Source organism: Amia ocellicauda, chromosome 1, assembly GCF_036373705.1.
Source record: "Amia ocellicauda isolate fAmiCal2 chromosome 1, fAmiCal2.hap1, whole genome shotgun sequence".
In the NCBI taxonomy this organism is placed as follows: domain Eukaryota; kingdom Metazoa; phylum Chordata; class Actinopteri; order Amiiformes; family Amiidae; genus Amia; species Amia ocellicauda.
The window spans coordinates 45,684,242-45,705,424 of NC_089850.1; the positions used below are offsets into that span (position 1 = coordinate 45,684,242).

The window sequence follows — 21,183 nt, forward strand, 5'->3', positions numbered from 1 at the left end:
GAAGTTTTGATTTTCACGTTAGTTTATTTAGTTTATTTTTTAGTTCTGTTCTTTAAAATAAAGCCTTAGGAGTTGATTTTTCGGTTTTCCTTTGTTTTTGTTTTTTTGGAATGGGAAGATTATTAAACTATTCCACAACACGGTGCAATTCTGTTCAATATTCATGACTTCGTATTGTAAGGCACAAACCCATAGGCTTAATTCTATCTCATGTAAAACAACCTGTCTGCTTCTGTAGTGCTGTGCTCTTGATATCTCTGTTTGCCTGACAGACCTCCAGAATAAAAAAAATCAGAAGAGGTTATTGGCAGAAACTACAGCATGCATTCTTCCTGTAATAAGAACCACTTTGTTCTCTGTGAAACCCTGACTTGGCTCTTAGGAACAGGTTTTGTGGGATACAGTTATGAAACATGCAAGTTCAGTCAGGTACAGCCAGGAACTCCCTTGCTCTTTTGTGTGTTTGTGTGCACATGAAAGTGGCAGAGCCTTGTGACATTGTTCGGTTTTGACCTGACTGCTTTGAATCGGACGTGTTACGCACCCTTATCGCAGGTGAAATAGACCTCTTGGATAACGCCCACCCACTCCATAACTGGGAGACATTTTGTGTGATAATTTCCTGTTCTTTGATCAGGCGTGCTCACCTTTTACAAAGCCTCATTGATGTTTTTCTTTTTTCTTGGCTGCATCATCAAACAGAGTCCTGCACCACATTCCTGTTATCATAATCTTATCTAACGAGCCCCTGAGGTTTTGTTTCTTTGTGAGTAGGGGAAGTGACCCAATTAAGCCCACCAAAATCTAAGTTTTACATGTTTTCTTATAAATATGTGAATTTCTTTCCAATAAAGTGTGTATTAAATCAAAGATTACACTTGTGCTAGATTTTGTCATACATTGACTAAATTAAATTAACTTATTTAATTATAAAAAAGTGAAAAGTCCAGACTGGGCTTATAAGGTTCATATGTACCCTTTAAGCCCACATGTGTCCCAAATAAGCCCACAAGAGTTTTAACAGGAAATACTTCAAATTGTATTGATTAAGCACTTTTTATAGATTATTGAATTCAGACCTCAACCAACCTAACCAATTAAAATTGTATTTTAATATTATGTGAGACTAATTTCCATCACATGGAATTGTTGCACTTGTAGAGGCAGTTTGATCTGCTGGTGTGCTGGTTGTTGGGGTTGGGGCCGGGGCTGTTGGGGCTGTGGAAGTCTGCACAGGTGCTTCAAAAAAAGGAGCATGATTTGTGGACAGTTGACTGTCCACACGGCTCTGGCTCACAGGGAATATGCCAGTGCTCTCAAAGCCACCAATGATGTTCTCTGACTAAAATTTGTCCCTGCTAACACAGGAATGGCAGTGCAGTTCTTTCCTCCATTACCTTTTGACTAGGGATGCACCGATCGATTGGCCACTGATCAGTATCGGGCCGATATGGCAAGAAATGACTATATAGGCCGATTGCTTTAAAATGGCAGATATTTCTGACCGATATTTCTCTCTGATGGTGCGGCTTTTATTGTGTCTAACTAAGCATCTGATTTGTTCTATTCTACTTGTGTAGTTTTAACAAAATATGAAAGATGCACACAAACTGCAATGCAGTCCCTTACCCCCACCCCCAAGACCTGCTCTCATTCTATTGGCCAATAAATAATAGGAAAATATCGTTATCGGCTGATCTTGTTATAGGAATATTGGATATTGGTATCGGCCCAAATCATCCCTGCTTTTGACTTCACCAAACACTGTCTTGTCCAGTGGCTGGAGGTTGTGGGTGAGGTGAGATGGGAGCCAGAGAAGCACAACCCCATTTTCTCTGGCCTTGTTCACAAGTGCCTGGGAAATATCTGAGGCATAACTGTCAAAAATTAAAACTCTTGGCAGTCCCATGGCAAAAACAGATTCTCAAAATATTTTTTTTTCTCTGCTATTTTGCTGTTTTCTCTGCTATATATCTATTTTGTCCCCATAATGAAAATAAGGCAAGTAGTTAAATTCATGAATGAATGTATTCTGAGTAATATTAATTCTTTTAAGGCTTTTTTAACATGAGGTACTATGGGTTTGGGCCTTGTGGACTTATTAATAACAACAGTGGTCCATGGGGAATTAACATCAATAATTTTGTATAGAGTTAATGTAAACGTAATGTCTTTATAATAAATTAATTTCATTTTCTTTACAACTAAGACCATGTTTATTATTGTTGGTAGAACAAGTTAAATAATTATTCTGCTTTCAAGCCATCTGCTAATAGACTTTTCAAGGGCGCTGTTCCTTTTAAGCCCATATAACACAAACAATTACATTTTAAGATTATAATAATTGATAGAACTGTAAATATTGTTTTATCTGAAGAAGCTTTTACAATGTTTTGATTTACTATGGTCATCAATAGTTTTTCTTAATTTTTGTTGTTCTACTGCATCTATCCATGTGACCATCATTCTGACAGTGTCCTACGCTAGCTCTGGAAACCTATATTTACAAATACAAAATAGTGCTTTTAAATACCAAGCAAATTCATCATATAAGGTTTCATTTGATTTATTAATCTCTTAATTTTATCATTCTTATCAATATATACCAAGTTTGGTCACCAAATTCCAGAACAATTGCTTCTTGGGAGGGCCCCTCATAAAGCAATGTTTTGGGGTGACTTCAGCGCAAAGTCATACATAACTCAAGAACAAAAAATGTAGCAGTGACAACTTTGTGCATTTTCCGTGAAACATCATCCTTCTAATAATTCCTGTCTTTTTTGTATTTCAAAATAAAAGAGCAAGTGGGCTTATATGGTACGTGGGCTTAATTGGGTCACTTCCCCTAATTGTTTGTGCAAGCCTTGCATAAAATGTGTGTTAGAGAATGTATTAGTGGAGAAAATGCCTAGGAGTTTGCACAGGTTTATATGGATTAATACTCAAAAAGCAACCGTCTTTACAGCAGTCAGTTTAAATATAAAAAGGTTAAAAGAAAATGAATCAGTGCAGCACATTCTGAATATTTGCAGACTCTGTTTATTGTGACACAACCCTTGATTTCAGGCCTCTCTGTAGGTTGTTTACCAAAGAGTGCTACGGTTGTGCTATCTTCTTCAGATATAAACATGACAAGCATGATAACATTTTTACATCAAGCAAAAAGGCTGAAATGAGAACAAATATGCCATATTTAAGGAAGCAAATGTAAGACATCTCTGTTAATGTTGATTCAGGAGTTTTTCATTCTTGCCCAAAGCCCACATTCTGAAATTATCCACAATGGTAAATCATTAGTTACATTGTATTGTAAGTCCCACACTTTCAGGTTTCCAGAGTTCTCCGCTATTGTTCTGGATACACTGTGGTGTGCTAATGGGCGTGCTACACTTTTAAACGGTTTTTAACCTGCAGGTTTGGAATTTGTCAGCATTCTTTTTCTTCCCACAGTGACTTCACCTGTAATCTAAAGTATCTCACGAGTGCAGTGAAGATAATCGTTCAGTACAGTATCATTACATTTACATTTACATTTCAGAAGACTTAAAGAGCAGCAGGGACATGACTAGACGGATGAGGGAAGGTATGCAATGTTTTCTGCGTGGGCTGGATTCAGGGCTGTTTGAACTTACAAGGTTGTTTGAAAATTGGGCCTACTGATTGTCCTTTTGAAGTTATCGATTTAATTACTATAATTGTCTTGTTTTTTAAACCACTGAAAAATCTAGGTCTATTTCTTCAAGAGATTTCAGTCTGTTTTCTTATTGTTTTAATTTGTCATTAAAGTGACTGAAGTAAGTTATTTGATTTGAATAAGTAATCAGTCTGTTATTTGTCACAGAACATTGACTTCTTTGAAGTGCGGAGAAATCTGCCTCCATGATTGAAGCTTCATTATGAACTTTTTCAAAATTGATTCATTTCAGAATTTCCTTCAGTATTCAGGTCCTTAACATTTGGTAATTGAAAAGATAATTTTGTAATTTGTACTTTATATTCTGAAGGTTACATTTGATTTTCATAATTATCTTATCAGTACTGTCTCTGCTACACATGGATCAATTGTTTTTCCCCAGCAGAATGATCTTATATAGTGCTTATATAGTGCTCAGTATCACTTAATAATGGTTGGAGAGTGGTACTGTAGCAGGCTGTGAATTGCTGCTCTGAAGTCAATTGTAGCCATCAGTGCATTGCTGGTTCTGCATCTAGGCAATAATGTTCTTGGATCACAGAGATAGAGGCCCTTTGGCCTGTTTCAGATGCCTTCCCATTAATTTAGTCCATAGATTCTGCAAGACGGTATGTTTACAGCACATAATGAGTATGTCATAACTGTTCAAGGGTTTAATGTAGTTGCGGGCTCTGGTAGCTTCTTGCAGACACATTATTATTATGTGCTGTGAAGCCTGGCAAATTCCATTACAACCAACAGTTCTGGAAATTAGATGCATTGCTTATGTGGGTATTTTATTACAATCTGTCTGTTGCAAGACACTCCTTGGCAAACAGGCCCAGCAAGCTAATTTATTCTGGAAGGCCACTGACACAAGGAGCACAGCCAGATGTCTGTTGGAGTGCCATGGGTACCAGCGTATGCCACACGGACTTTGGTGGGGCTTTAAAACTTTTTACAGCATTGGGTATGATGAAATGTAAGGAGAGGACGCTACAGTGACCTTGCTAAACAGGCTTTTAGGCAGTTCTGACAAATGAGTGGGAGATACTAAACATCCTTCTAGAATGATCAGTGCAGGAAGACTGACGTATTGTCACATGACACAGGGGAGGTTTCAACACATGGCAGTGGAAGGGAGAAGCGAAGTGATCGGCTGTCATGAGCTGAGCCACACTGGGACCAAAAGGTTGATTAGCAGCTCATTAAGCGCTTGTGACTTCCTTTTCCCTGTTTCTGCCTCTTTCACCCCAAAGTAATGCATATTCTCAGTTTAAATAGGAATGATCTACTTCTGTACTAAAGGTGGGTCTTCTCTTACACTAAATTGAGTATGAAACGATTCGATATCGATTCCATTCACACACTACGGCTGGCAGGAACATCTATTTTAATTCAGTGATACACCAAGCAGAAATTAATGTTAAGATATTATTATGATGTTATTCAGTTATACTGTGATACAATTAATTATAGACATTAAAGTATGTATAATGGTCTGGGTGTGTTTTGCGTTATGAGACAGGTCCTAGCCCCACAATGAGTGTTGTTTATGTTTCTGGCTTTAGGTGCTGGAGAAGTACCCTAACACACCTATGAGCCATAAAGAAATCCTTCAGGTGATCCAGCGCGAAGGGCTAAAGGAGATAAGGTAAGAATTGATTCCACCTTTCTGATTTGAGAGAACTCAGTTAACATTATGCTGCTGCTATACCAACGACTGGCTGCAAAGCGTCTCTGTGCTCAGCAGCAAATTCCAATTATCACATGGATATTTCACCTTACATTGAGATCACTCCATAGTTGTTTTAATTTGGTTTGTTACATATGATGTCAAGTTGTATTTAAAGCACAATATTATATTTTAGTCATTAGCCTAGAATATGTTTTAACTTAAAAGGAAAAAGAAAGTGGTAGTCCTACACGTTTTGGCATCCTTTAACATGTTTGCTAATACGCAAAAAGACGGCAATTCATGTTTGATGTCACAATTACAATTGGTGTTAATGTGGCGCTTCTGGGTCCAAGGGAGTTGTATGGTGAAGTGTAAGTGAATCTAACAACTATAAGATGCTGCACAATATCATAAAGGTGAAAGCAGTTACAAAAAAAGTATTCGTTTAGATTTGGACGCCTGTTTGAACCGATGTTGGTTTGACAGTCCCCACAGACACATGCAGGTAGACAGCAGAGAGCTCCACTCTGCTGTGAGGCAGCTGGTGAGGGCTTGTTTTTCTTCTCCTTTGACACGGATCCTGGTAACACATAGCTACCTCACAGTGTTAATGAGGCTGTGGATTCTTCAGGGATTTTGCATTACCCAGTCTAGCATGTTGCCTAGGGATTTCTTGTTCAAGGTAATGCCTTGTGTCACTAATAAAGACAAGAACAGTGTTTTGCTTTTGTTGGTTGTTTTTATACGAAGCACAAAAAGGATATCAAAATGAATGATTGCGATAAGATAAGTTATCATAGTATTTTTGATGATAATGATACAATAATGGTATAGTTATTCCAACACCACCAACCAGGTGTGTTACAATTTACTTAAACTTCAGTTCTCTTGTTCTCTCCTCTGTCCTGGTGGCACATACCTCAGAGGACCAGTGTATGTGTTTTTGTTAATCTAGGTTAGTTCCAGAGAAGTGAGTCAGGCTCTATAGCAATTGAAATTCTGAATTTAGATATAATGTTGGAGAAATAATTAGTGATTCTTAATGTATTTTTGCAGGGGAAGGTTCAATTAGAACTATAATCCTTCAGACCTGTAGTTAGCTTCCTTAGCACTTAGCATTTAAAACTGCTGTAGTCTGAAAACAGAATTACTCAAATTCACACTCATTGATTGGTGCTTGGTTCCTTGCAGTTCAGTTCTGAGAGCATTATCAACAGTCAGGAGGCACCATGTCTGAGAAAATGTGAGAATCCACACCCATTATTTATTCCAAGTGTGCTGAAATGAACTGCAATATAAATTGTAATATTATTGTAGAAGTGCAGAGTAAATCAATTATTTTAAATTGATCGATAGAAGGAGTGGCTGTATACATTATATACATTACGACTGTCACGTACTTCTGCAGCATACAGGGTTGAAAGATTGCTATCTCATTTTTATATAAAAGCTGATTTTTTCCATGTACGTGTAGTTTTTAAGTGGATGTCTAAAAAATCACAGCAAAGAGAGAGCTAATGGAAAAAAAGAAACACAAGATCTCTTGATAAGATACAGGATTGGATTAAATGGCTATTTGATTTACTGATGTAAAATTACATTTTGTATACGGAACACATACAAAATCACTGGTTCTTTCCAGAACACTGAAATGGGCTCTTCTGAAATTGTCTTTTGGGGAATGGGGGGAGTAATTGCAAATGTTCTGTAGTGCTAGGAAAAGAAAAAGAAATTATACACTTTTCGTCAAGACTGTTGACATCTGCTGCTTATACAAAAATAGAATATATAAGAACTATAATTTATCTTGTTTTAAATAGATGGAAAGTTGATTTGTAGTGCTGCTGTTTAAGCCATTTTCATATTGCCACATTTTGACTAATAAACACAGAGGATGTCTCTAGAAGAGCAATGGGAAATTCAACAAACATTTTAAATTCAGCTAGTGCTGCTCCTGCTTCTGCACCTTGACATTGATCCACAGCTTTAAAGCCGTGCTACTGAAGTAGATGGTAAGAGTTAAAATGGTTGCATTGAGCCCTGGAAAATGTTCACTGCTTAGTTATTTAAGGAGCTGCAGACAAAGGGTGGCAACTGAAAATGGTGTGAAGTAAAGCTGTGTGCAGATGGAGCCCAAATAGACACAAAAGTGTCCCAGACAAATTCATTCTGTATCATCCTTTCCTGTTTGAATGATTCTTCACCAATGTATAGCTGTCTGGCTCTATTTCATATTTCATCCCCTGTGAAATGCCAGACCCACTGTCAGACAGGTCGCCTACTTGACCACACAATGAGAGATGACTGAATATTTTTAATAATTCAGTATTCACCACTGCTCATATGTAGTCATCTTATGCGTCTCTTACATTTCCTTCTCACAATGGTCTTGATCCTGTAGCTCTCTCGACGCTTGTAAATGGCCCACATCAAGCGGTGGGATTACTGGCCTACACTAGCAGAGAAGCTCTTTCAAACCCGGCTGCTTTTCTGTTTTCTGTCAGGTTTATCCTATTCCTCTCTTTTTCTTTTCCTTTTTTCTTTTTTAAAATCCTCATCCACTTGTATGCATGTAACAGCAAAATTAATATGAAGTTGCAATGCAAACCTGTAGTCTATATTCTGCATCAACGTTCTCACACTTTTAGTAAACCGACTACAACAATAATCACAATAATAATACTTTTATTTTAAAGCTCCTGTACTTCTGTTTCTTAACACAAGAAGTTGTTATATAATAATAGAAAGTATATTTTGATGTCTTATAAGACTTTATATAAACATCAGACATTACCAACTGTCGCTGTGACATGGGGACCCAAGAGACATATTGTGATAGAAAAACAGCCTCAATAATACGTTATATAATGTCCCTTGAAAGATGATTTCTCTTACATCAGTTTCCCCAAAGTGTTCTACTGTAAAATGTAATAAGTTCATTTCAATATGCCTCATATGGTTATGGATATGGTTATGGTTTTGTCAACCTGCAATGCATAAAAGGTCCTTGGCTCAGTTTAGGGTTGTGGATTCAGCATTTTAGGAAATACTGTAAATGTTGTGGAAAAGAGAGAAGCTTCTTTGAGGGCTACCAAGGCATCATTTCACTATGTAGCACTATCGACTTTTTATGCCAGTCAGTTTTCTCCGAAATAAGTGAGCAAAGTGTTGGGTTTCAGCACCAAGGTCAGCTCCCAAGCCCTCGCAGGTTCAGAGGTTCAGTGGAGCAGTGTCACTCGAGTGTCATTTTGACGGTTGGGATCTGCTTATCAACAGTTTCACCACTAAATATAGATTATGAATAATCACTGTTGCAAACAAAAATATGATTTACTATTATTTAAAAAGATATTTGTAGGAAACAAGATCAGGACAAGTCTGTCTATTCTGATAGGGGATTGTGCTGGAGGTCATGTGTGATGGTGGACCACAGTCTACTGTATCTTCAGAAACAATGGATTTTAATCACTGAATGGACAATTAATTAATATTCTTTCCCTGAACAACTATTTCACTTGTATAGAACAATGCATTTATGATGCCAAACACTGTACCCGCAATGTGTAACTGATTTAAGATTTTTAATCACTCTGTCTGCAAGTAACAAAACAAAAATAAAAACATCAAAGGGAAATTAACCATATATACATGCGGCTAAAAAGTAAATATATAAAATAATATTATAATATATAATTTTTACCATATTTGCCTTATTTGTTTTAGCAATTTAGTATTAATGCAAAGTGTGTGACATTCTCTCCAGAGAGCAGTTTCAACGTTCGTGGCTCTAGTAAATTTCCAGTGCAGCTCAATTTCACAGCTCTGCCCACTCCTGGGGCTTCAAAGCCGGCTGAGCGCTGGCTGGTGGAGGCTTTGAAGGCGATGTAGGGGTGTCACCCGGCACCTGGGGCACAGACATGCTGCTGCAGGAGCAAGACTGCTTAATGCAGCTGGGTGCCCCTTATGTTTTGAACTCAGATTGACTGCTCAGTGACGATGTTGCTGGGCAAAATGATGTGCCCACTGAAATACGATTCCCTGCATGAGCCACGCGTTTGTGTATTCTTCTGTATTCTGTATGGTGACGTGGGATTTCACACACACACATACTTATGTTACTGTGCATGAAGGAACAGCTGTAATATGCATGGCTGTTGAATTAGTTTAATCAGTTCATGCGATTTGTTCATGTAAGGTGATAAGATCTGCAGATTCAAATTATATTCCAATTGATCTGTCACTGGTCTTGCTCAAAGTGGATTCAGTTTGATTAAGATACTGGAGGGATTTCAGTTGACTGTTAATTAATTCCTTGCTATTTTCTATGTGATCAAATACTGCAGTAGTTTGGACTATACTCTTGTCTATTCAAAACTATTGTTCTTCATCCGGGGATTGGTTTTAAGAACATAAGAAAGTTTAGAAATGAGAGGAGGCCATTCGACCCTTCCTGCTCGTTTGGTGTCCATTAATAACTAAGTGATCCAAGGATCCTATCCAGTCTGTTTTTAAATGTTCCCAAATTTTCAGCTTCAACCACATCGCTGGGGAGTTTGTTCCAGATTGTGACAACTCTCTGTGTGAATGCTTTTTAATACATTTTATAAATGTGTTTTATACATTTTTTCCTCCCTGAACTAATTTGGTATGTTTCTAAACCATTTCAGTATAACCCTGGTGACTGTAAAGACAGTTGTGCAAAGCTTCTCTTAGTGTGTGCTGAGTGTGAAAGGTCACTCTCCTGGCAGAGTGCCATGCTGTCACGGTTTTGTGATATTGTTAAGGGACTATTACTTAACCCTTATATCCACGTAATTGTGTATAATTTATTAGGTATAGCATTTAGTTTACTTTTAGCAGCACTGGGAATTTGAAGTTAAGTCTTTTTTCCCCAAGACCATTTATAAACTCACAGACTTAAAAGAACATTACAAATCTAAGGCAGTTTATCCAAGTTTGTTTAAACACTGATGTTTTTCTAAGAGTCAATAAGCCTATTTAAAGGCATATCTCTGTACTGTTTGCAGACCACGCATTTGCTCTGTGGACATTGAGTTTAGATGTAATATTTTGTGAATAGGACTCCGCATTATCCTGGCCTTGTGTTACTGCTCCATGGATTAAAAGAAGTGTCCTTCATATTTTGTATTCCTTTGTTTGATTGTTTCTTAGTTTGTATTGTATATCTTTATAGCATTTGTCTTCATATAATTCTAATTATTTTATTTCTTTGCTTTTTGGTTTCATTATCTCTGTTGTCCACCAGAAGGTAAGAGAAATTCGTTTTAACTGCCTTGAATTAACTAACCTTAACCCCCTCTGTCTTCCCACTGCATGGAATTAACAAGATGTGGACTTGTCCTTAATAAACAGAAGATGACAGCACGCCATTTGCTGTTTCTGTTAGCTGTAACTGAAAGCAGTTAATCTGTAGAATCTTATTCAATGCATGAAGACGGCCTTGGTAGCAGTAGCTTTAATTTGCAAATTAAGGACATCTTCAGCTTGACTGTAACTGGAGGCTGTGAGCTATTCTACATCAACTAGCATGCCAAGCCACATAGGATTTTGGAAATAAATTTTTCAAGCATTTGTGCCTCCACAGTCCTTGTATTATGCCTGTGTGAAAATCAAGAAATAAGCATTTTGGGTAAGGTAAAATGTCTTTCTTTTTCTTGATTTTATTCACTGTAGTTTTAATTGTGCCAAAGCCACGATTCTGAGGCTTGTGCTTATAATTCATATTTCTTATTCATAATGCATATTGTCAGACTGATACCGAGGGAGGAGGACTGAACGTATTGTAGACGCAGATTGTATTTGTGCTGCATTGAAATCTTTGGTTGTTACTTGTAGATGTGGAAATGTGGTGTGTGCTCTCTCTTTCCATCTCAAGAGCATTGTGTATTTTTGGGCACAAAACAAATGCCTGGCCAAGTATGTGGGCAGTGAACAAAATATTAGCCGTGCTGAAGCGCTGGTTTAAAGACAGGTGTTCAGTTGGAAAGCAGGGGAACCACACGGTACCTTTCCTTGAAGTTATAGGGTCTAGTCATTTTGAGTGAACAAAGAGACAGAGCTGGATACAAATTTGCTGGTGGTCAACATTGTACCAGCGCTGCTTTTTGAAACGAAGGAAAATGCAGAAGCAACATTAAAAGCCAAAGAAAAAAAAACAGTGATTAATCCAGAGATTGCTGTGGTTGTGAACACTATAGAGAATGTTGAGTGGTGCCTATTGTCAAACACTGGAGATGCTATCATGCAGTTTGGATGTTTTTGGTCAATGTGCAAACTGAAGGTGTAATAAAAGTACAGGGTACATTTGTAAAGAGGAGAAATCCTTATGCAAACAGCAAGGGCAGGTTTGTTTTTCCGTAAGATAGTGAACCAAAAGTTACAAGAAGACTACACCTACTCAAGCACAGGGCAGAGAAATGCCTAATGTTAACACAACTGAGATATTATCGGATGAGCTTGAGCTGGAGAAGAGACACAACCAGTTAAAGCTGCTCTGGGCCATCACTGGGGTTATATGGGTGAGAATGGATGGTAATGCATGGTAATGTGGCACTTTACATGCTGAAAAGTTTTCCAGAAAGGAATAACCACTTTGTAAGGAAGACACTCGATGACTGCCTATTAACTAAAAATGTTTAATGCATTACCAATACATTGCCAAGCCATCACAGATATGATCTCTCCATAATATGGTTGATTAGATTTCTCCCCCCACCTCCCCCCTGTGATTTTGTTTCAAGTGGTAAATACATTAAAACAAAAATTAGCATTGTCTCTATAGGCTCTACCCCCCGATTCTTTGGAACATGAAAGTGGGTTTTTCCAGTTAACGCTTTGATTTGATTCATTGTGATATTGATTTTTAAAATGCCAAGTGGGTTAACTGAAATCAGCATCACAAATGTATGTGTCCCATTTCTGTCCTGGCAAACCCCCCTCTGTCTATCACAAAAATGTCTGATTGAGGGGGTAGTGAAAAGCATGCAGTACGGTGTCCCTTCATAGATTTGAGCTCCCTGTGTACAGCCTTGTTTGAACCCTGTGCGTGAGTCCTCCGTATTTCATCCTTAACACTATTAACACCTTTTTTTTTTTTTTTTAAATCTGTCACAACAGATTTCGAATGGTTACATTATTTCCTGTTTCACACCGATAATAATGAGATATCGGTGCACACGTTTTCTCACTTTGACCTTTTATTCAAGGATGGTGGGCTGGTGAGAAAATAAAACACGTCAGTTCGTATAAAAAAAAAAACGAAAAAAGGCATTCTAATGCATATGTACTCCATTCTGGAAATGTCAGGAGTCATAGTGGAAATATGAAAGTACAAAACAACTGATTGCCACAGCATGAACAAATATATACATATATTCTCTTGTTTTGTTAATCTGTTTTTTATTTGATCCTTGATGTTTGAGGTCTTGACGTTTGTACTATACTCATTTACTCACCTCTCAAGCGTTTAAAAAATGTCAAAGGCCGGCCGACCAGAGGCTACAACAGTATCACACATCAGTGTCATTCAAAGGCTCTTGTAACAGAATCATAGCGGATACTTGGCCTAAGCTGAACCTGCAAACTCTACCCCAGCGGTGTGCTTTTAGCAGCAAATGTATCTGCTCTAACGTAATTGGCTTTCTTTCCTGTTTCTAGCGGGACATCTCCTCTGGCATGTTTAAATGCCATGCTGCACACAAATTCTCGAGGGGAAGAGGGAATTTTCTACAAAGTGCCTGGCCGTATGGGAGTCTACACACTGAAGGTTAGTGTCAGCTTGCAAGACGAAGCATGAGCTAAAGGCATGGAATGATTTTTATTGTATGTAAAATGCTTCAGAATGTAATTCAGTTTAAAGTAAGTATCTGTATTTATTTAGATTGACTGGTTGCTATCACTGGGCTTTAGAGTTTAGCTTACATTTCTGTTAGGTTTCTTGCCAATTAATATTTGAAATGCTCTAGTTGAATATTCTGTTTATAAAGTAATTCATTACAGTCATTCAGTTGAGTGGAGTTATGGATTCCGTTTATGGCGATCAGTGGGTTGACTTTGACTAAGTGAGACGTGGGCAGTGTGACGCACAGCAGTGTGACCTTAGACACGGCATTTATTCAAGAGGGCTAACCTGTTGCCAGAGTGCGCTAATTCATTAACTACAGTATCGTTATCTACAAAACAACAATATGAACAAGGAGTGCTTCTGACGAGTTCTTCTGCTAACCCAGGTCCAGCAGCACCACCACTCTGCCCACCTGGTCTTCCTTAGGGGTTAGTCTTCCTACTAATAATCTGACCCACTTGACTTGTTTTGCCCCTGAGATCTAATGAAATCTGGTTCCTGGCCTGTGTGGATGAGCGCCAGTCAATATCCTGCTTCCGTGATCGCAGTGCTGAGCTCTCGCCATTGATTGAACCAGCTCTGTGATAACTATTGCAGAGCTGCTATTGATCTCCGTGGCTCAATGAGGCCAGTGTGAGTTTTCCATTAAATTCACTGGCTTTGTGATGCCCATGCTGAGTGCTGCTTATTGATTTATTTTTTTGGCTCCAGGATCCCTCTACTGAGCTCTCCATTATGCTGGCTGGTGCATTGATGCCAGGGCCCAGTCCTCCTCACAGTATACTGGCCGTGTGATGACAGCATTGAGATCTCTATTGCATTTATGTTTTTAGTGTTGGCAATACTGGGATGCTATTGAGTTTAGTGACTGTGTGATCTCAATGCTAAGTACTTATTTAGCACTAACAGATTCTGTTTTCCCCAGTATTGAGTTTCCTACATTGCATTCACTCGTTCCTGGAGCTGAGAAAAGCATTGATGCCATCTTTTTATGCAGCGCAATTCATTGCTGTCAGTTTGAGTCCGAGTTTGTTGTGCTGGAGATGGAGGGGGAAATGAAGCTTGGCATTTTGTACGGATAATCAGAGAAACTTGCATAGTAGCTGGATGAAGTGCCATTCTTTTATTTTACTCTCTCTGTGACAGGGCCCATGCGAGGACTCACAGCTTGCTAAGGTTGGCTTTACTGCTTGAGGAAAGAGTTTTGAAAAACAGATAGACAGAAAACTATGCTGATGCTTGGACACATACATTCAAACACACTTTAAAAACACATGAGCTATATATAGGTAGGAATTACACCCATTTTTATGTGTGGTCCCCCCAATTATAGGGGCTCAAAAGTAATTGGACAAACTAACATAATCATGAATTAAATTGTGAGTTTCAATACTTGGTTGCAAATCCTTTGCAGTCAATGACTGCCTGAAGTCTGGAACCCATAGACATCACCAGATGCTGGGTTTCTTCCCTGGTGATGCTCTGCCAGGCCTGCACTGCAGCTGTCTTTAGTTCCTGCTTGTTCTTGGGGTGTTTTGTCTTTTGCCTGGCGGTGATGTACAAAGCCACAATTATGACAATTGTCCAAATATTTATGGACCTAACTGTATATATATATATATGTGTGTGTGTGTGTGTGTGTGTGTGTGTGTGTGTGTGTGTGTTTGTATATTTAATATATATATCCTTTTACCATAATGAAAAATAGCTACAGAATGCCTGGGCCTAACCTATAAAGGAATACAGATTTACATTTAACTTAAATTACTGTATCCACTGTTTCAAATACAGTATAGTGTTATAGTCACCTTGTACAATGCAGTAACTCCAGACTCTTGTACATGTTTAGAACCAGAGAGCATGTTCTTCATTTAATGCCTTGCCATAATCATTTAACCACACTTAACACTAGCTGACTGAAAACAAGTTGCAAAATTATTATGGCAATAACCATTTGCCAGACCCCTGCTGAGAGCAGGTGAGAGGCTGACAGCATGTAATCAGCAGTGAGAATGTTTACTGGGAATAACAGCAGAGGGAAGAGCAGGAAACTAAACCGGAAATGATTTCTCTCTCTCTCTGGAATTCACATTGACAATCACAGTAAACTCGATATGCTAGTTTAATTGACTGTAGTCGTGTTAGTGGCTGTGATACTAGCAGTAGTAACAGCACTAGAAAGTGGCAGAACATAACATGTAGCTCACCATTCTGACTTATTATACAACAGTGCCTTGCCAATAAAGTGTTGTGTACTGTCAGTTACAAAACACGTATTTTAAAGCATTTTTCTTTTCTTTCAAATAAAAAAAAAAACATTAATGAGTATATAGTTTGGGTGTTTCATACTGCTTTGAGAGATAGCAGTTATGAGTAGTCGGTTATGAGACTGTGTGGGGAAGGTGTGGGGAAGATATACTTAATGCACTCTTCCTTTTCAAAAAATTAACTCACCGAGGACCCCAGTTTATTTATTGATTGCATGCGTTTGTAGTGGGAACCTCAATGCTGAGCGGATATGGTTGTGACAGATTTATAAAGTTACTGTAGTCAGCAGCATGCAATGTGTAAATTGATTTGGGAAATCAGAGCTGTGGGTTTCTGTAAGACGTACTCTGGCATTACATCACAATTCAGCTTTTATTTATGATAAATTATAAGCATGGTGAGGATTTTCAGCACGTGCGGTTGTTAAAGTGAAATCCCCTTTTGGATTCAGACATGCACAATCTGGTTATACCTCGTATCGTGGTAAAGATAGACGGTTGTAATTACACTGCAATTCAAATGACTAGAGCTGCATATATCCTAATGTTCGAATGGCATTATCCCTATTTGACTGAACAGTTATTTACACCTGCTGATTACATCCAAAACATACATTTAACATTTAAAACGTCATAGGATGGAACAAATCAAAGGCAAAGGTGCAGTGACAAAGTCAAGTAATGGATTGCAATTGGGTATTTCCTTAAAAAACTGGTATGTGCCTATTAATCATTTCCATGTTATTTTTAATACTTCTTCATCATTCACTGACTCTGTGTTATCATTTCTATGTAAGAACTGCAGGGCAAATCTAGGAAGAACACAGACTAGCTTTAATTTCCAGCATATTAATTGACAACCTAAAAAACCCTGTTTTCTTAAAATATGCACTTGTCAAAGGGGGGATTGGAACTGAAGACCTGGAGATTAAGATTTATGTGATCTCCCGATTCAGCTGGCTGGGCTACTGGGACTGCACTGTAACACCATGTCTGAATAGACAAACTTTTCCATGTTCTGTTCATACCTATCTCTCAGTGCTATAATTAGCATAGAGTGGTCAGCAAGTATGATTAGAAAAGTCAGGCATTTTGAGAAGGTGATTGTTGAAGGTGCAACATAATGTTTTCAAAATTGATATTGAATAGAAGGATGAAATGTCTCCCTAATGATGGTATGTTTCATTCTTGGGAGTGTTGTACGGGACAGGTGTGTCATAGGGGACATCCAATGAGCCAAGAGGGACATGACTGAATATCCATTACATTTGCATTTTTAACATGAATAATTGGTGAATAAAAAGTGTATACGTTATATTGAAACCTGCTGTACATAAGGTATAATGTAGTCATTACTCCCATTAACAATACTAACAGCAGGCATAATTGTAGTCTTTGTATTTTATTATTATTGTAGCATTATTTTATATATATTTTTAATTTTGCGGTCTTTACAATTTTCTTCTTTGTGTTGAACTACAGTTTTGCAAAGATTCATATATTGAAAGTAAGAGCATCTATTTATCTGACTATAACAGACAAGTTATTCAGCTTGGTTGATAAATGCAGTCACCACTTTTGGAATATGATGTTGTGAACTCCACAGTAATTAATCTGGTACTCAATAATAATCTGGTTTAAATGATTAATAATCACACACATGCTTGTTTGTGTTTCACACAGTGGCACTCATTCACAGATGAAGATGAAAACTAATGATTTAAAGTGGATGGTTTAGACAATAGCTGCCTATGTAACCTTTGAGATCTGAGCCAAGCATGAAATAAACAATAGATTTGTACACATGAAGTTTCATAAAGGCTATAGATTTGTATTTTATCACATTTTTAACTTTTTTGATACCATTACAATTGGGCCGAAGCAAAACAATTGAAGTAGTCAGAAGAGGAAACAATTTCTTCCTATTGATAATGGTGGGACATTAACAGCCCTTCTAAGCTGGAGTGAGCTGTGGGGATTAATGGTCTTTTCATTAAACTATCTTATCTTAATAAGGATATGCCAACCAAGACGACGGCCACAGTGACAGTCCAGTGACTCTTGGATGTTTCTTGAAATGTAACATTGACTCTAAGTTGTAGCATCCTTATTTCATGGAAGTAATACCATGTGCTGTTTGTATGAGCACTGGGTCCTTTCCCAATTCTTTGACACATTTCTCAATACCTTGCAGTAGTGTAGACTTTTGTTCACTGTTGGTTTTGTATTTGTAGCCTTAATCTTACATTTTTTGAGTAATACTGTGTTATTAGCTTTCAGGGTTGCTTGCTACGTTGCTCTGATACTGGAGACAGAGACTTTCCGCCTCATGCGTTGCCAGGGCGGGGCCTCATTTTAAACCATCTTCAGTGTGATATGAACTGTAGATTAGACTCCCCTTTGCTCAGTTCAGTTAATGGAACCTATTGCTCTGCAGTTCCTACATATGCATGACCATAGATTCAAGCAGTTATTGTTTTTTCTTGTTTTATAATGACCTTTTGTGCAGATCTTAAAAAGGACTTTGTAAATAAGAAAGAAAAGGGGGGAAAGGCAGGGCTCTAAGAATAAGCAGTGTGTGAGTCACACTATGAGTTGGGGATGACTGAACATTTAAGTCTCGAACATATGGTTTATTGGGAGTTGTTTGATGTTTTAGTAATCAAAGAGGATCTAAACAGTCATTCATGGCAGAACTTAAAATATGCCACCATGACCAGGACCGGAAACTACGTGAAAGGCTGAAATAGTGAAGCTTTCAGGGAAATGCAAAGACAAAACAAACACATGTGAAGAGAGTGGAATGAAGAGCTATGTTTACAGGGGCGTATCTCCAAAATGTTTTCATTTTTCCTCTGTAAGATCTTGGGAATCAGTGAAAATCCTGGGAGGGAACTTCCTTGTCTAGTTTCCGGTTGAAGTAAACCAATTTTGCATCGTTATAAGCTAATAATTACTGGTTTTCTTACCATTTGGACAGTAATGCTGAAGCATTAATTATAGGCCTTGTCTCTATTTTAGCAGAAGATACAGGCTCTTTTTCTAAGTAGTATAAATGGCTTTTGTGGTGTACTGACATGCCTCATCTAATTTGGCAACAGGAAATAAATATCAACCAGACAAAACCAATATAAATAGCATTGTTTCTGTACTAAAAAAAACAAAAAAAAAACGTCTGTATTATAACTGTTTGTATTATTGAATCAAAAAGCCTGTGTTCTAGGTACTACTACAAGGATGTTGCAATATTTTTGACACCGAATCTGTGCTGTCAGATCAGGGATTGCATTGTGAAAACATGAGGCCAGCATGCGTCTCAGAAGTGTGCTCGTGTTTCTTGTACTCACTGATCAGTGCTGAGTACAGTGGGAGTTTGGTTAAAAGGCAGTACGTGAATGTTGAGTATTAAAAGGGTAAAATAAATGCAGTTATTAATTAAAATAATGGTTGAGCTCATTATTGATTACATTTGTTCCTGTTAAAGGCTTTGTTCAATGAGAAATGACAGCAATTAACCACCTATTCCGACACCTGCAGGTTATTCTAGGATTAATAACGTTCTGTTTGTTTATGAGGGCTCATTTTACCATGGCTTATATTTAATGTTTTAATGAATGACTTGGAAATGAAAAGCTTTTTACTTCTACATAAGTGACAGATTGTCGGCTACAGTTTTCCATGAATCACAAATGATGTAATATGTTGTGTCCTGTGCCTGTGAATGATAGGATAATGTGATACATGGCAACCCTCCTTGTTCTTGCCTTTATGTAAATGAGAGTCATGGTTTCTCTCTGTGTTTGAACATATTGCTTTATCGATGCGCTATTTTGTTTTTGCACAGAAGGACGTATCGGATAGTGTGAAGGATGTGTCTGAGGATGGTTCTGAAGACAGCAGCAACGACCATTCAGACACTCAGAGCACCGAGACCAGCAACCGCACCAACAGCAAAGACGGCAGGAAGGGCAAGTGGAAAAGAAAAGGTAACCTGGACTGGAAATTATTTGTATTTATATTTTAGTAGAGAGTTGCAATTCCAGATTTTCTGAAAGAATACTGTACATTTGCATTGCAGAGATCCTTTTTATATTGACTTATATCTCATTGGATGGGATTTGATATCTAATTTGTGAATGAGAGAGAAGGATTTGAGTTTGTCCTTAGTTTGTCACACACGTTTCACTGTGTCTGTTTCAGCATAGCAGGTTAAAGGGTAAACATCAGCCTGGTGGGGTGAGTGTGTGTGTGTGTGTGTGTGTGTGTGTGTGTGTGTGAGAGAGGTTAAGTAAGTGTGTGCGTTTGTGTGTGTGTGGGAGAGGTTAAGTGTGTGTGTTTGTGTCTACAATTCTCTGTGATCAGGGAAATTAGAGTAGGACTGATAAGAACACATGAAAAGTAATCTGGAGTTTAGAATATTGCGTTCACTTGATAGAAAGACTTCAGCTCTGCATTAAGTGTTTACAATTCCCCACATTTGAAGCTAGCTGCCTGGAAGCACTATAAATTATTGCGAAATAAAACAGTCATAAACTACTCTTGTATTGTTTCCTTAGGGCAAAACAAAATACAGACGTGCTCAAATTTCTTGGTACCCTTACAGCTCATTGAAATAATCCTTAATTCCTCCTGAAAAGTGATGAAATTAAAAGCTATTGCATCCTGTATACTTGCATGCCTTTGGTATGTCATAGAATAAAGCAAAGAAGCTGTGAAAAGAGGTGAATTATTGCTCATTCTACAAAGATATTCTAAAATGGCCTGGACACATTTGTTGGTACCCCTTAGAAAAGATAATAAATAACTGGATTATAGTGATATTCCAAACGAATTAGTTTATTTAATTAGTATCACACATATCTCCAATCTTGTAATCAGTCATTCAGCCTATTTCAATGGAGGAAAGTGATCACTGTGTTGTTTGGTATGTGCTGAACATGGACCAGAGAAAGCAAAGGAGAGAGTTGTCTGAGGAGATCAGAAAGAAAATAGACAAGCATGGTAAAGGTAAAGGCTACAAGACCATCTCCAAGCAACTTGATGTTCCTTTGACAACAGTTGCAAATATTAAGAAGTTCAAGGTCCATGGAACTGTAGCCAACCTCCCTGGCGTGGCCGCAAGAGGAAAATCAACCCCAGATTGAACAGAAGGATAGTGCGAATGGCAGAAAAAGAACCAAGGATAACTGTCAAAGAAATACAAGCTGAACTCCAAGGTGAAGGTACGTCAGTTTCTGATCGCACCATCCGTCGCTTTTTGAGCAAAAGTGGCCTCCATGTAAGAAGACCCAGGAGGACTCCACTTTTGAAAGAAAACATAAAAAAGCCAGACTGGAATTTGCTAAAATGCATATTGACAAGCCACAATCCTTCTGGGAGAATGTCCTTTGGACAGATGAGTCAAAACTGGATCTATTTGGCAAGTCACATCAGCTCTATGTTCGCAGATGAAACAATGAAGCTTTCAAAGAAAAGAACACCATACCTACAGTGAAACATGGAGGAGCCTCGGTTATGTTTTGGGGCTGCTTTGCTGCGCCTGGCACAGGGTGCCTTGAATCTGTGCACAATGAAACCTCAAGACTGTCAAGGCATTCTGGAGCGAAACATACTGCTCAGTGTCAGAAAGCTCTGTCTCAGTCACAGGTCACGGATCCTCCAACAGGACAATGAGCCAAAACACACGGCTAAAAGCACCCAA

The 21,183-nt window shown here is 38.1% G+C and overlaps 1 protein-coding gene across 1 annotated transcript in view; it reads left to right on the plus strand.

Annotated features, from left to right (window-relative positions):
- The window catches only part of asxl2 (ASXL transcriptional regulator 2), an 82,971-nt gene that overhangs the window by 14,642 nt on the left and 47,146 nt on the right, over positions 1 to 21,183 (plus strand). The window contains exons 2-4 of the mRNA XM_066706786.1: positions 5,245 to 5,327; positions 13,029 to 13,137; positions 19,327 to 19,468. Coding sequence (XP_066562883.1) covers positions 5,245 to 5,327; positions 13,029 to 13,137; positions 19,327 to 19,468 — 334 coding nt within the window. The remainder of the gene's footprint in view (positions 1 to 5,244; positions 5,328 to 13,028; positions 13,138 to 19,326; positions 19,469 to 21,183) is intronic.